Below are 16,220 nucleotides of genomic sequence, written 5' to 3' on the forward strand. Positions count from 1 at the left end.
GGGCTGGTAGACCGAAGTCGAGGTTGGGCCAGGTTTTCTCCATGGATATGACAGTTGCCAATGATGTGCGGCAGAACCAGGATCGAACCTGCTTTCATGAAGGAGGAGTACAGGATGGCACAACAGCGTGACATCTCGCCTCACCCAGAATAACTGATGTTGAGGGCCTCGGCTGCTTGTGCGGGGACTAATAGCGCATAGGATCCCCACTCGCCCTTGCTTGAACTTGTTATACTCCAGATTCTGCCCCACTTTCCGCTAACCATTCTCCATCCTCCACAAGTTTACTTGGTAGGGACTTGTCCAACCAAAGCTGATTGGCCGATACTTGGATCTCGGGGTTGACGACGCCAGGTTCGGATATCGAAACCTCCGAGGCCTTAGTATCTGGGTAAAACCACACCAGGGGTTTGTCGATAGGACCATGGAGTATTAAAGTGAGTTACGGAAGTCTCTTCAGTCGTTGAACGCACACCACGCTTGTGCGCTTAGTGCTCGGTTCTCGGTCCTAATCCGACGGTTGTTGAATCTCCAGGCCCTCTTTGGATTTGGAGTCATCCGGTTGGAAAGAAGCATTGTCATTCGCAGCTTTTGAGAAAGCTTATAAAAGGCTCAGACTCCTGTCACGGCAAGCTTTTATTTTTCCTCGGACGCAAAGCATCAACATTTCACCCCAAATCTCTTTACACTTACCATTCTCAACGCAACGATGCCATCTATTCAAAGTCGCGCCGTGCGCATAGGGGGATGCGAAGGAGGAATTACAGACCACCATGGAGTTCTAGCACGCATGGCCCAGAACGAAGATGTGGACATTATCTTCGGCGACTGGATGAGTGAGTATAACATGACCACTCGGGGTGTAGAGAAGATACAAGACCCGACAGCACCCGGCTATGAAGCAGTCTTTCTTCAATCGCTGGAACCCGCTTTGGAACACCTCGCGGCCAAAAAGATTAAGCTCGCGGCCAATGCCGGTGCTTCTGGCACTGAGCTCCTGACCAAGCATGTCAGAGAAATCATTGCACGGAAGGGTCTCGATTTGAAAGTGGCTTGGGTTTCTGGTGATGAGATAAACATCGAAGACCTCAAAACCCTTCAAAGGAAGGGCGAAAAATTGCAGAGACTGACCACGGATAAAGAATTTTCCACCTGGGAATATGATCCCATTTATGCCCAATGCTACCTCGGGGGTCGAGGTATTGCAAAGGCATGGTCTGAGGGGGCGGATATTGTCCTCACCGGCCGAGTGTCAGACCCGGCTCCTGTCATTGCAGCGGGCATCTGGTGGCATGGCTGGAACGAGGACCAATTGGACGAGCTCGCCGGCGCCCTTGTCTGTGGCCATCTCATCGAGTGCGGCGCATACGTATGTGGAGCCAATTGGTCGGGCTTCAAATCGCTCGGAACTGGCAAAAGTATTATTAATCTTGGCTACCCTATTGCAGAACTTGCAAAAGATGGCACATGCATTATTACCAAAGAGCAGGGATCAAACGGCGTCGTGTCGACGGAGACTTGCAAAAGTCAGCTCTTGTATGAAATCCAGGGCCCTTGGTATTTCAACTCGGTGCGTTCCGCCTGAATTCGCGCAATAGGCTTCGTTCAAATCCACAGCTGACGGTCCTCCTAGGATGTTGTTGCCGAGCTCTCGAACATTAAAATGGAACAGATTGGCGCAGACTGTGTGAAAGTGTCGGGAGCAAAAGGGCTCCCGCCGCCACCGACGACGAAAGTCGGCATCACTGCGATCGGCGGCTATCAGGCTGAGACCCATTTCTATGTGGTGGGTCTTGATGTCGAAGAGAAGGCCGCCATGTTCGAAACACAAATCCGAGATATCCTTCCGATCGAGAAATACCACTGTTTCCGAGTGTCCCTCAACGGCAGGCCACCTGCCAATCCGCGCAGTCAAGAATCGGCCACATGCGACCTCCGAGTCTTTGCGCAGGCACGGAATCTTGACGATCTAGAAACTTCTGTCTTCCTACAGCCGGTCGTAGACACAGTGATGCAGACGTACCCTGGAGCGCAGTTCACCTTGGATATGCGCCAAGGCACTCCAAAGCTGTACTATGTAAGAGAAATCCTGATAGAATTTGGGGGGTAATGTATCGAGTGTGTTGCTGACCCGATTTGTCGATTCTCTAGGAGTTCTGGGTCGCATTGATTCCTCAAGGAATTGTTACCCATCGCGTCCATTTTTCGGACAAGACGTTCGATATTCCCATTCCAACCAAAACCCACACTTACCCACGCCATCAGCCATCGTATGACCCTGAAAATCCACTGCCTCTGACGTCCTGGGGTCCCACGGTTTCGGCCCCTCTGGGATATATTGTGCACGCACGATCCGGAGACAAATCATCCAATTGCAATGTTGGCTTCTATGTCCGCTTCGAGGAAGAGTACGAATGGCTGAGATCGACTCTGACGATTGCAAAGATCAAAGAGCTTCTCGGTGATGATTACAAGGGCGGTTTAGTTGAAAGGTTTGAGCTTCCGAATATCTGGGCTGTCCATTTCCTGCTATTTGATCACTTGGATCGCGGAGTTGCGAGCAGCAGCACTTATGACATTCTCGGAAAGAATGTTGCCGAGTATCTGCGAGCCAAGTATGTTGAGATACCAACCGCATTCTTGGAAAGAGGGAAAATATGAAAAGAGGTTGGTGTGCATATCTCGGGTTTAACTGCGGTCACCCATCGTAGTGCTGTTATCTGGTGGTGTGTCATCGAATTCAATTCAATTGCCTGTAAAGATAATTACACAGCTGACCATCTTGAGGTCTCCCTGCGGTTAGAAAGTCGACCTTAATATCTTTGGCTCAATTTCCATTCTCGTCTGTTGCAAAATTCGTCACATGGATACCGAACCAACCTTGAAGTCGTTGCTGACGTTGGGTCGGGGTGGTTGGGAATGCTAGAAAGTCATACCCGACCACTTCATTTTCAAGGTCCCCTGGGTATATAGATAGACACCTCTCCCTCTTATAGATAGACAATCCACACTTTCAATCCTCTCAATCTCTGACAGAGAGCTGTTGCTCATGTTTGAGCTAAGATCGCAGGGAGGTCTTTGTGATCTCAGAGGCACAGACGCCTTTTGTCCGCAGCTCATCGGGGACAGGAAAAGCACCAGAATGTTCCCGTCTGCGGAATATAGATATGTGGCAGCCTCGAGGGGCCGATCAAACAACATAGTAGGAAGTCTTGACGCAATCGCTGAACCACTCGAAGTCTCGAACCCACGCGAATCCAACACGCATATAGATCATCCCCTCCTTGTCAAGTGGGTACAACGCTACACATTGCGCGCCAATCTGGGGTTCCTGCATACGCGACTCCGGATGAACTTCCGTCATGATGGGCGAGCACCAGATTTGGGTGATATGCCTTCTATCGATGTTGTCGGGGGTGTACCTGCCGACTGGGTTCCGGGTGTTCAGGTCAAAGAGGCTATCTCCGGATCTCGAGCGGGCCCTGATCTCTTCTAAGAGAGGATCGATATCTCCTTCTCGAAAGTATGGCCATGCCGGTTTCAGGAAAGCTTTGATCCGTAGTCTCGCAGAAGAGATCTCCCCAAATGGGTTCGCTCCTTTGACATGCACCACAACGTCTTCAATGTCCATGCAGCTGGTGTCTGGCTTGTCTTGGATTAGCTCCCGGACGAAGAAGGTACAAGTGGCCGGCAACGATGCCCACGACCAGGATGGCGCGCGGTATTCCCTCAGGTCCGCTCTCGATGAGGTAGAATCAGGAGCCGTCCACATGAGCCCACGGTGGAGGTCGGACTTCCACAACCCGGCAACGTACCGGTCTCCGGAGGCACGAGAGATGGAACTTGCAATGCCGGAAATGGCAGGGAAGACGTCGGAGGCATAGGAGAGGTTACATTTGCCGTAGAGCATAATGAGATCATACCAAGCGTCATATATCTCTTTCATGTCGGTATCCGATATATCGTGATGTGTAGTGGAGCCTACCTGTTCTGTAGCACCACTATCCTGTTTTTGAAGTCGGTCCAAGATGGGTTTCACGACTCGGTCTTCGTTACTTCGACCAATCCACATTGACGATCCTTCGGGAGTCTGTTCGAACGCTTCCTTTGACCTGCATCTCCAACTCATTTGAGTTTTTGAGAACATCAGAAGACGCGGAGACAGGAGACGTTCTTGCAAGACCCACGCGCGTTGCCAGAGTGGTGGACGCTGAAAACCGTCAGTCCTCTTGCTGGGATCTTCGACTCGTGAAGGTCTAGAAAACCCGAAGGTATAAGAACTCGACCAAGGCAGCTTAATCGCCACAGGACATGGACTCAGCTCCAGAGGGTTTCTTCTGCTGAAGAGACCCCCAGAGCTACTGAAGGCACTGATGGCCGCCAGGGTCAAAAGAGAGTTCGCATAGTACTCCCCCATCCTTCTGGATTCAACCTCCCAGTCGAGAGCAGAATCTTGGACTATACATAGGCTGTCGATCCACACAAAACGAACGGACAGCTCACGCGCAACAGTCACCACGTCCTTGAAAGTCGGTGGCAAGCTCTCCATTGGGATTCCGTTCATTCTGTCATTTGTTGTAGCAATCGTCGTCGTCAACATTCTAGCACGACCCCATACATGACTGAGAGTGACGTATCTGCCCTTTCGACCTTCACCCATGATAAGTTTGATGACTGGTCCGCGGTCGTCAAGATCCACATCAAGAACCCGGGTTGGGAGTGGGGGATGGTCTGCGTGCAAATCACTGCATTGTGCGTGCTGATTTAAGCAACGACCGAGCCATTCCCTAGCAATTTGGAAGTCTTCCGGACTACCAATACGTGGATTCGGCTCCATTGCTTTGTTGAGCAGGATTCTTGTTAGTGACTCTATTCAAGTGAGCACCTTCGCCGGACAAGCTCTCAGGGGACGAAAATACCAGGAGATGGAAGAGCCGTGACTCACTTGAGTACTGTACGAAGTTGAAAGGGACTTTAACTTCGGCATGTAGAGTTTTTGCAACCAGATAGAGCTCCAGTTCCTCCACGTCGTTTTCGTTATTGCTCTGCTGTTCGTAATAGCGAAGCTCAAGAGGGCCGTCGTGTCTAGGCTCGCGAGACTCGTGCCCTCTGTGAATCCATAGGGCATATCGAAGCTGGATGCACAAATAGCAACCTTCCTCGGCAGCGGAGACAAGTTGTCTGATGCTAGGATGATGTGCATACACATAGTACCTTCCACTCAGCTCGGAAGGCTGGTAAGGCAAACCTTCCCAGCGATAAGGCGCATCAACGGTATGATGGCGTAGCAAGGAGTTGTTGAAATCTATCGAACGGCAGCAGTTACAGAGTGAAGTGTCGGCATCCACTTCGCCCGAATCCATCATCCAACGCAACGGGATCGATGTTGGTCAAGTTATCGCCATCTCTCATTTTGAGTGATGGAGTCTGATTCTTTTGTGTCCGTTGTTGGTGCAGATGCATATTCTGAGAACGCGGAGTAAGGCAGCAAAATAACTGCTGATCTTTCAAGTGACGCCTAGTTGCTTCAGGCTGCCTTTCAGAAGGCCTGGTGATGAAAACCGCCTTGTTGGTGGCGATGAACAAGGCTCACTCCTAGATATTTCGGATGCCTCTGACTTGGCTGCTAGGCGAAGTCATGCCCAATAAACGTGAGGCCGCGGCGGGGTCAAATGGGCTTGAAGGGGCTAGTGCATCAGGCTGGTGAGGCGTATACACGCGCCCAGAAACACAGCCCACCAGCATCGCTTACCGAGTATTCTTCTGCCCAAATATATTTCTGCCTCTTCAAGCTCAGCAGCCGGTGTCAAGGAAAATCAGAAGCCGTCAGAGGATGTATTCAAATGTGTCGACTTCCATCACAGACCTTTCGCTAGCGGGAAAGAAGGCCTTTGACCTCATTCCACGGGTGAGAAAACCCCTCAGACACTTTGAGATGCTGGATAGGAGCTAAGCAGGATGAATATCATTCTCTCTGGGCATCTCTGGGCGTCAACGCAGATCGGCAATGTTTTCTCGTGTCGAGCTGCTCTGATCCCAGTACAAGTTGCTGTCTATTCACTATTCCGATAGTCTACGTCTATTCTGAACCTGAAGCGATTGCAGGAGTGTCCAAGAACGATGGAATAGGCCGGTTTGAGACTCGTGTCTTTGTTTCGTGAATGCAGGAAGGCATCTGTCCACCTCGTCGTCCTTTTTCTTGCAGATGTCCATGTGGCTGCTTAGCGCTGCCCACATATCTCAAGGCTGCCCGTCCGCTTTTGATAGCCGACAGGTAATACCCAGAGGGTCGAGATCAAACAAGGATATGACACTCCCGATCGCGTGAGGCTTGGAGAGCTTGATCCCCCAGCCAGGTTTATTAGAAAGGGGGCAAAGATATCGCCTAAGAATTCCTGGCTCATTCCTAGTCCGGCTCAAGGATCCAGAATCAGGCCATCCACTGGGGTTTTCATCAAAATGAAAGCAGGTTCGGGAGCCCACATAAGTGTCTATCTATCGGGGTTATTCTGACCATGCAATTTGATCCACATCGAGGCCGCATGCTGGGTAAGTGGAGATGAGAGCGTCGGACTGAGTACCGAGTGCATCTGACTGGTCTCTAACGAGGTGAGCAGTCTAATCGAGTTTGATGAAATGGAAGGGACAATATCCGAAAAGATTTGTATGGCGTGAGCAAGCCGGGCGAAGCTTGGTGCATCCGGGCAGGGTGTGGAGCTTCACCAGCGTCCAAACAGAGGCAGATAAAGGAGAACTAAACCCAGTCGAGGCCAAACTAGGAGACACTCAAATGACCAGAATGACGGTTCGCGAGTCGCATAGCCGGGGAAAATCCTTCCCCCTCTTTTTCATTGTGTTTTTACACCCTAAGAGGGTCAAATTCTGATTCAAAGAGGTTTGGGAGTGAGTATACGATCCTCCAACTCTGGTCTCCATCAAGCTAGTTCTCGCGACACAGCCGAAATTTGGCCAAAAGATGCCCACTCACGCCATTATTCTGAACATTGCCACAAGACAACAAAAGTGTTATGTATCTTCCGCTCATCATGGACGGCAAAATCTGGAGCTTTTGGCTTGCAATCAAGTTTTAGGAATAGTGTCCCAGAACTTCGTGGCGGCCAGTTACCCGTTCAGAAGAACCTGACTTTGCACACAAATCAAGCAGAACATGTCTACCACAGTCAAGCTCGCGGAGTACTTGTTTACACGCCTCCGTCAACTGGGAGTGCGCTCCATCCACGGTGTACCCGGTGATTACAACCTGACCTTGTTGGATCATATTGAACCCTCAGGGCTTCATTGGGTCGGCAACTGCAACGAGCTAGATGCGGGATATGCTGCGGATGGCTATGCACGGATCAATGGCGTTGGAGCGCTGATAACCACATTTGGAGTCGGAGAACTTTCAGCTATCAATGCCATAGCTGGTGCATACTGCGAACGTGCAGCAGTTGTCCATGTGGTCGGCGCCCCCGAAACAGCCACTCAGGACTCTCGACTGAAGGTGCACCACACATTTGCTGATGGCAATTATCAACGCTTTGCTCAGATGCATGCCCATATTACGGTGGCACAGGAGAGCCTCAGAGACCCTCAATCAGCGGCAGAACAGATTGACACAATTCTGAAGAAATGCCTCTTTCACAGTAGGCCGGTCTACATCCAGGTCCCGGTGGACTTGGTAGATGCACCAGTTGAAGCCGGCAGGTTATGGTCAGAGTCTCTGTCGTCGGAAATCACTTCAATCGAAACTATGGTCTCACCGGCTCATGATCTGACCCTTTCAATTGTATTGGAAAAGATTAGAGCCGCCCAACAGCCGATGATTCTGGTAGATGGCGAGAGCAGAGCACTTGGAATCACCGAAGACGTCCAGAAAATCGTCCAGATAACGAAGTGGCCCACCTGGGTAACGGTCTTTGCCAAAGGTCTTGTGGATGAGACGGCTTCCAACGTCCATGGAGTCTATCGAGGCAGCTACGATCCAAAGGCGAAGGCTTTCGTGGACAGTTCGGACCTGGTCTTGTGCTTCGGGCCTCACTTTAGCTCTACTAACACCTTCGACTCTACTAGCATCCCTCCTAAGGCAGTCACTATCAGCTACACAGATAACGAGATTCGGATAGGCGAGCAAACCTTTCGCGACATCCGGGCCAAGCTTGGCGTCTCCCGGCTGCGGCAAGAGCTGAGCGCTATGCACTTGAAGCCTTCTGGCATGCCTGCCAACTTGTCTGGTGAGGACCGTGAAATCTGTTTCTCATCGCTTCCGAGCAACCAATGCATCACGCAAGATAAACTGTGGCGTCTTCTGGCCAATTTCATCCATCCAGGCGACATTGTCCTAGGCGAAACAGGCACCGCAGGCTATGGTGTCCAAGAGATGGTACTTCCACGCAACACACGCGTCTTCGCGCCGGTGACCTGGCTCTCAATTGGATATATGCTTCCCGCGGCCCAGGGCGCGGCTCTAGCCCAGAGGGAGCTTATAGCCTCTTCAGCTTATCACGGCATCAGCCATGCGCGGACCGTGCTCTTTATCGGCGATGGTAGCTTCCAAATGACCGTGCAGGAACTTAGCACCATCGTACGTGAGAAGCTGGACGTCATAATCTTCCTACTCAACAACGACGGCTACACGATCGAACGATGCATTCACGGCTTGAAGAAAAGGTACAACGACATCGCTCGTTGGCGCTACCTTCAAGCACCACACTTCCTGGGCGCTGACGATGGCGTCTTCACAGCTACCGTGAGCACTTGGGGAGAGCTCGAGCGGGTACTTTCGGCTACAGAAATGGCCGGCGGCAGCGGTTTGAGGATGGTGGAGATAATGTTGGACCGTGAGGATGTCCCGGAAGGTCCTTTGCTTGATTTGCTCCGAGAGGAAAAGAAGGCTGTCTCGGGGGAATCGTAACGTATCCATCGCAAGGACAACCAGATGTAGTCCCATTTTAATATATATCGCCCAAAAGCCATCTTTCCAAGACTATCTAGGATAAAGGGTGAGCGAGTCACTCCTTGTTGTCTTGACGTATATATACCTGCGCGCTGTTCCCTCTCAGTCAGGAAACCCTGCTTGTCGTTACATGTGTCGTGGAATTATGCAGCCTTCCTGCCCAGTTTCGGAAGGTGCAGTCGAACTTCTTGCCAGAAACCAAGAGGGACCTCAACAAAGCTGGCTTCATAGGCGTCGATGACAGGACGCTCCCACACTAGGTCCGCCTCTTCCGGCTTGACCAGCTTCGTTTTCTTGAAGACTTTCCAGCCCACGTAGAGCAATGGGCAGACAAAACACATGGTGTAGTAAGAGAAGAAAGTCCCGACGTCCCACCATCCGGGCAGGAACGTGGTGTAGCCATAGATGCCGATGATGCAGATCAAGAAGATCATGGCGATCCATGCCACGTACGGTTGGCCCCAGCCCTTGTAGGGCAGGGTGTTTCGGTCGTAGCCTTGGGCCTTCAAAGCGCGATAGAAGAAGATGTAGATGATGCACTGTGAAGCACATTCGATTAGTGAATAGATGGATAGCACATGGAGGTAGAAAGGAGATTCTCACCATCACGATGAAGTCGATGATTTGAGATGCCTCCGTAAGATTCGTCAACCTGGCTTGACGTTAGCACCGGGCAGATACAGAATGGATATAAGAGTGCGCACCACGTGATAACTTGGGTACTACTAGCTCCCAGGGTGAGCAAGGACAAGAGCGGAAATATCATGGTGACGCAGAAGCAGTAAATAGGCACTCCGGCTTTGGTGCATCTTTGCAGGAACCTCGGAGCATGGCCGTCCAGGGAGAGACCGTAGAGCGTCCTGGAAGCGCAGTAGCTGTGGAGTTGACATTAGTTTAACGTCCCGCGCAAATAAACCGTCAATTAACTTACACATAGGTGTTTCCGGCAGAAAAGATACTCGTAACAAGGAGAGCATTTGTCAAGTCCGGGAGCACACTGACTCCCATGTTCTGCATGGCAATAACGTACGGGGATGCGCCAGCCGTGCCAGTGGAACCTCCGTTCAGAACAGCGTTCAGTGTCGGGTCATCGTACGGGACAACAATGCCGACGCAAAGAGCTCCGACGATGAAGAAGACGCCGAACCGCCAGTAGACGGTCTTGAAGGCCTCTTTCAGGTGCTTTCGTGGGTACATTGCCTCGCCGCTGACCATGGCCACATACTCCGGCCCAACAATGGTGAACGCGGCCATAAACAGCGCGCCCAGGAATCCCTCGAACCGACCAAGGGCGCCAGTGGTGACGTAGGGCGCAAACGCCTATGAAAAATTAGCATGGTAGACCAGGCCGTAGATATCACATAAAATTTACCCCAGGATTACTCCAGTAGCGAAATCCGTATGCATCGTGCTTGGGATTACCTCCGACCTACATCCTGTTATCGAACGGCGACGGCAGATGCGACTGTGGAATTGCACATACCATTGTGACAAAGGTAAAGGAAAAGACAATCGCGACTAGAACAACCTTGCCGCCAGAAAGCCAGAACTCGGATTCTCCGTACCACTTGACAGCGAAGAGATTGATTAATCTAAAATATCAGTCTCATGGCGAGGAATAATACTGCAGGACATTAGCTTACCCGTAGAGAACGATGCAGCCAATGCATATGGCGACCTTGGGAACGTTGTCGGACCAATAGGTCAGAACGAGGTTGAGAGCTGAGATCTCCCAAGGGATCAAGACAGCCTCGTAAAGGAAAAAGTTCCAGCCCACCATGAACCCGAATGCCTCGTCAACCCACTTGGATCCCATTCGAATGAAAGAACCGCTGACTGGCATGAACACTGCCATCTCCGCCATACAGCTGTTGACGAGACCGAGAATGCAGGAATACAGAGTGAAAGCGATGAACAGACTGCCGGGACCGCCTTCAATGAGCCCATATCCAATACTGACGAAGAGCGCAGTGCCGATTGAGCCGCCGATTGCTATGAGCTGCATTTGACGATTCGTCAATCGTCGCTTGAGAGAGTCGACATTCTCGATCACGGAGGAAGCCTCGCCTTCCTGGACCTCGTACACACCCTTGTCGCCGACCTTCTCCACCGAGTGATTAGGCACGGGCTTGATGGTATCCATGAGGAGTTCTGGTTATGTAGGAGACAGAAAATTGTCGACGGGATACCAAACTATTCAAACAGCGACGTGGTTCCCATGGTGGAAAGATCAGCTACCCGAACCTCAGGGTTGCAACAGCCTGTTGACTTGCGATCAAGATGGCTGAGCTTCCTGAAAAGGTAAATCAATACGATAGGTGGAAGCGACAGAATCCTTTGCAGAGAGAACCATCCTCCGCCGAAACTGGGTGATAAATAGAGACTCCTTATCAGTCCGAAGGGTCTAGACGATCGGTCGTCCCCTGTCGGAAGATTAAACATCCAGCATAATTAACCCTAGGCCGTTAGCACTCATCCTAACGGAGTGAGACGTTTTGACCTTTCCAGATTCTTCCCTCTTGTTTACCACGTGGGCGCGTTCAACTTAAGGATCTTGCAGTGGTTAATATAAGATTATATCAAGAGTGCCACAACCTGGCTAATAGTGGGATGCGTATGAGGTGCAACGGGTCACTGAACAGATATCGCTGGAGTTGCTTCCCCAGATTTCGGGGTGAATATGTTGCGGAGCGCTATTCCCAAACGCCCAACTGCCTTGGCAAGGTCCGTCGCTTCGGCAGACGCAAACGTTAGGCGCAGGAAGACGGCAACCTTTTCCTTGCCCAGGGATGTTCCAAGCACAGCCGACGATCGTCCATCATCATTGATAGCACCAGTGTTAGTCAGTGTCGGCGTTTGAAAGGGGCTGCCTTTACAGGCTAGCACCCCTTCCTTCAACGCTTCCATATAAATCTTGTCCTCGATTTTCACAAGTGCCCGATGCCTTGCTTCTGCATCCATCAGTGTTTCGGACATGTCTAGTAGCGTGCTACAGTCAACTTTCAGCCAAATGAACATTCCAGCCCGGATTTCGCTCCAGGAGCAAATGTCTGCTAATATTCCCCATCCAAGCTCTCTCTCCATCGCTTGAAGCAATGCTGAAGCTCTATCACGATAGTTGCCCGCCAGGACGTTCAGCCATTGCAAAAACCCATCGTGTCCCCATGTCTCTGATATTAGCTTGTATACAGCCACCTGGCTGAGGCCACTAGGATGGACAAACCCGAGGTCATGCGCCGCTTGAAATGTCTCGACGATGGCCTTTGGAGCCGTAAGCCAACCCAGCCTCAACCCTGGGGCAAGAATTTTGGATGTGCTGTCGAGCCGTATGACACGTCCGGCCCTGGAGAGTGCGAGGTAAGACGGGAGGGAGAGGAAGTCTGAGCCTCCATGAGTTTGTGGAAAATGAAGATAATAGTAAGGGTCGTCTTCAAGAATCAGAATGTCGTGTTTCTCAGCAACATCTAGGATCTCCTGTCGCCGGTGCAGAGGCTGCGTTATGCCAGTTGGATTGTGTCCGGTTGGTATAGTGTATAATAATTTCGGTGCCGGCTTCCCCTGATGAAAGTCATTCCACGTTGATAGGATGTTGTCTAGCGAGTCGGGATTTATCCCGTCTGCATCCATTGCCACAGGAACTAGAATCAGGCCGAGAGCCGACGCTGCTTCTATCATCCCAGAGTATGTGTACTCCTCCACCAAGACATAATCGCCAGGATCAGTGAAGTTGCGAAATGCAGTCTCCATGGCTGATGTGTTCCCCCCTGTGAGGCATATCTCCCAATCTGAATAGGGCGGAGAATGAACATGAGAGACATGAGTGGTAAGGTATTGAATGAGTTGCTCAGACCCAAGAGAGTAACCGTAGGACAGCGCGATTGATAGATCGATCGAAGCCGACGGATCCTGCTTGTATACGATGCCTGTTCCCTTCTTCTCCTGAGAGCCATGGATATGCATAGCCTGATCAGTCCAGGCGGTAACGTTGGGCGAGGAATATGCAAACTCCATTCTCTCAAACGGATATGTGTCTGGCGACGGACGACCTGTACCGAGACTAATCATATCTTCACCGAACTCGGCCACGCTGGCTTTCAGAGATGACGGTCGTCTAACACGTCCCTCGCGACTGAGGAATTTGCTGATATCAATGCCAGACTTTGGCCTTTCCGAATAGCAAGGAGGCTTAAACAGGTCCGCCGTTGTGATCGGGGCAAGGGTCCTTTGTAATGTACCGAGGTCACTGAGACCTAGAAGCATCTTTTGGCATGGAATACTGTTCTGTCCAAGTCCGTTTCCGGACAAGCTGCAGCTGCAGCTCCCGTTCGATGTTTCGTTGCTAATGTGCATGCCGTGCTCTCAGAGACCCAGAGGCAGCTCCTTGAAATCTGTGCTGCCAGGTATAGGGCTCCGGTGTTCTTCCAGACGAGAGTAAATTCAGGACACTGTCAACGCTCGTAGTGTTACAAGAGACTGCCTCTTTTGCGAGACCAGTATATTCCAGTCTCATGAGTCATATGTCTTCGTTGAACGTTGAGAGCAGGAGCCATCAAGCACAGGGCGCCACTGTGTACCTAGGAGGCCTACCGAGGAAGGAAGTGAGAGATCTTTCCTTGATTGGGAAACCTGGATTCCACAGTTCACGTGGGCTAATCCTGATGGAGGCAAGGAAAGGAGAAAAACCACTCGGCAAGGTTCATGGCCTTTTGCTCTTGTTGAGAGAGGTAATTCCCATACTCCACCAATCAATCATCAACCATCGGTTATCATGGTGCTCCTCCCAGAATTGATAAGGTTTCAATCTTACCGGCTTCTGGTTAAAGGTTGTTCCCACACGAAAGTCGTCGTCCCAGATACCTCGTATTTGTAACTGATCAGCTCAGGCACGCCGGATAAGTTGTCCTTACTGAGACACAACCACTCGAAGCCACTTTTACCCACTTGATGATCGGGACACAATATCGGCGTCTTTTCGTGTTTCATGTTGCTCAAGAGGCGAGTCGGAGTCCATGTCTGATCTCCCACTCCAGGGAAATGTTGTCCCTTATGGCGTGCACAATTGGGATCGTCGCGCTTCGGTTGATCGTCAACGGCCCCAAGGAAGTCATTATCGAGGCAATCGTGGACCCGAGAAAGACCCTTCGATGAGTACGCTCGACTTCGGATGTATGACACGCGCAACTCCGCCTATCGACCTGAAGAAACCACAGCTCGGCGAACCTGCCGCGCCGTACCCCCACTCGACAAAGTCGTTCTCAAACCAACGTTTGCGCATCCAGTTTCGTCAAGGTTGAAATGCTCGAGGACGGTAATGATGGCCTAGCCGGGTACGCGATCTAGGGTTAGAACGAGGGTGGTTAGGTCTTCATTAGAGATTTTCCCGCTTCGCTGTACCACAACCTGAGGAAGTGTGACATCCTGTGTACTCTTTGCACAGAATTATGCGTCTTGCCCTATTGCAATATTTGAACTGACAGTGACAATTGGTGCTTTAGGAGTTGCCGTCTCCAGTACGACGTCCAAGGTACCAGAGGCATTCGATTGTGGGCTTAGCCTCGCACCGCCATCGCTTGGCGCTTGGCACTTGGCACTTGTCGCCAGCCTTGGGTCTTATCAGCCAAAGCTTGTCACCACAAGAATGTCTTCTCTTGCTCTCGTCCAAAAGCTTTCTTCAACCTACCTGTCATCTTCCATCAGCCAACGCGTAGGCCTTTGGTACTTGCTCCGGGTACTTCAAAAGGGACTCATGTGACCAAGCGCGAAATGGATCTTCAATCACTATAATGGTGTTCGGAGAATCCAGTCTACCATCGAGTCCACTTGCAAGCAAAGGTACGCATCAGAATGGGCGTCTTGGCCCCTCTTGCTTAACGTTGCCTGCCAGATTGCCGTGTTTGCAACAGAAGGCGTATCCATTGTGACCGAACCCTACCGTTTTGTAAGAAATGCGCACGGAAAGGCGTCGAATGTCCTGGATATGGACCGAGATTTCGATGGACGAATGCAATTGCTGTTCGCGGCCGGTTCAAAGGCCGCAGTGCGCCTGATGGATCTCAACATACGCAGCATGTCATTTCCGAGTCCCAGTCCCTGCCGAGGGTTGCCGGAGAAGACACTCCCGCCCCAAGTTACCAGTCCGGCCTCGCTTTGGCTCAGCAACTTCCTTCATCCACAGCAAAACGTCTATTGCAATACTATGCGACTAATATTGCTCCACTAATGGTCTGGCTGGACTCGGAGAAGAATGAGTACAAGCGCATAGTTATTCCCCTGGCAGAAAAGGATACAATCCTCCAGCTTGCCGTTCTTGCTATCTCCGCTGCACATATGTCGCAGGAAGACTGCCTTCCACCAGGCTTTTCACAGCGCGCAGGTGAGGCTGCCATTCTTATGATTACCGAGCAAGTACGCCAGATGACGGAATGCAACATGAATGATTCACCGATTGACGTCAATGGTGGAATTACCGCAGGAATCTTAGCTGCCATGCTCATTCTCTCAAATCATTCGCTGCTGAAGTCAGAGTTATCTCATGCTCAATCTCACAGACAGGCGGCGAGGATCTTAATGAATTCGTTAGCACTGAAACGGCCTCCCGATGACGACCTCACTATTTTTCTGAAAAACCAACTAGCCATTTACGACGTCCTTGCATGCACAACGTTATTCGATTATGAGCACATTCAACACGTCACTTTGCCACATCTTGCGCAACAAGATGTCCCTTTCGGGGACTTTCTCAACATTTTGCACAATATCACTATCATGTCACTCGACAGAGCCCAGCATGCGAAGCAGCCTGAAATGTTTGAAGAGGAATTGAAGCTTGCAAGTGGTTCAACATTGCTGGCTGCGGGACCGCTCAGTCAGACGTTGACCAGGTCATCCAGGCGAGACTTTATACGACTAGTCCAAGCATACCATCATGCTGGGATGCTTTACGTCTGCACTCGCCTTTGCGCGTCTCCGGGTGGTCAACAAGCCCTGGTAGTCCATACCAATAAACTCTTCAAAGTGATTGAACAATTTGACGACATAAATGCCTCTTTACACAATCTTGCATGGCCCCTGTTCATTGCCGGAACTTCTTGCTGCGGAGATGATGGACGCATGAGGATCATTAGTGGCTTGTGTCGGACGCTATCCGCAAATACACGGTTTTAGCACTACGCCAACCTGTCAACTTTTCTCCAGGAGCTCTGGCAAAGTTCGAATTCCGACTGGACCCTGCTTGCTCGTCAATGGGAAAGAAAAGGCACGCCGG

The 16,220-nt window shown here is 51.0% G+C and overlaps 6 protein-coding genes across 6 annotated transcripts; 3 read left to right on the forward strand and 3 right to left on the reverse strand.

Moving 5' to 3' along the window:
* Positions 1-709: 709 nt before the first annotated feature.
* Z519_04078 (uncharacterized protein) lies at positions 710-2,661 on the forward strand (the record flags this gene model as incomplete). Its single annotated transcript, XM_016761824.1, has 3 exons — positions 710-1,570; positions 1,634-2,077; positions 2,152-2,661. The coding sequence occupies 3 exons, from the start codon at positions 710-712 to the stop codon at positions 2,659-2,661; spliced, it is 1,815 nt and encodes a 604-aa protein (XP_016622162.1).
* A 529-nt stretch (positions 2,662-3,190) lies between these two features.
* Z519_04079 (uncharacterized protein) lies at positions 3,191-4,837 on the reverse strand (the record flags this gene model as incomplete). The annotated part of the gene is made up of 1 exon (XM_016761825.1): positions 3,191-4,837. One exon carries the CDS (start codon positions 4,835-4,837, stop codon positions 3,191-3,193), a length of 1,647 nt encoding a protein of 548 aa, XP_016622163.1.
* Positions 4,838-7,168: 2,331 nt separating this feature from the next.
* Z519_04080 (uncharacterized protein) lies at positions 7,169-8,914 on the forward strand (the record flags this gene model as incomplete). The annotated part of the gene is made up of 1 exon (XM_016761826.1): positions 7,169-8,914. The coding sequence occupies one exon, from the start codon at positions 7,169-7,171 to the stop codon at positions 8,912-8,914; it is 1,746 nt and encodes a 581-aa protein (XP_016622164.1).
* Positions 8,915-9,099: 185 nt separating this feature from the next.
* Positions 9,100-11,099, reverse strand: Z519_04081 (uncharacterized protein; the record flags this gene model as incomplete). The annotated part of the gene is made up of 7 exons (XM_016761827.1): positions 9,100-9,495; positions 9,560-9,608; positions 9,661-9,831; positions 9,888-10,276; positions 10,329-10,385; positions 10,440-10,548; positions 10,600-11,099. 7 exons carry the CDS (start codon positions 11,097-11,099, stop codon positions 9,100-9,102), a joined length of 1,671 nt encoding a protein of 556 aa, XP_016622165.1.
* Positions 11,100-11,587: 488 nt separating this feature from the next.
* Z519_04082 (uncharacterized protein) lies at positions 11,588-13,216 on the reverse strand (the record flags this gene model as incomplete). The annotated part of the gene is made up of 1 exon (XM_016761828.1): positions 11,588-13,216. One exon carries the CDS (start codon positions 13,214-13,216, stop codon positions 11,588-11,590), a length of 1,629 nt encoding a protein of 542 aa, XP_016622166.1.
* Positions 13,217-13,965: 749 nt separating this feature from the next.
* On the forward strand, positions 13,966-16,120 carry Z519_04083 (uncharacterized protein; the record flags this gene model as incomplete). The annotated part of the gene is made up of 2 exons (XM_016761829.1): positions 13,966-14,104; positions 14,841-16,120. 2 exons carry the CDS (start codon positions 13,966-13,968, stop codon positions 16,118-16,120), a joined length of 1,419 nt encoding a protein of 472 aa, XP_016622167.1.
* Positions 16,121-16,220: the final 100 nt, after the last annotated feature.

The sequence above is a fragment of the Cladophialophora bantiana genome (assembly GCF_000835475.1).
Source record: "Cladophialophora bantiana CBS 173.52 unplaced genomic scaffold supercont1.5, whole genome shotgun sequence".
Lineage (NCBI taxonomy): Eukaryota > Fungi > Ascomycota > Eurotiomycetes > Chaetothyriales > Herpotrichiellaceae > Cladophialophora > Cladophialophora bantiana.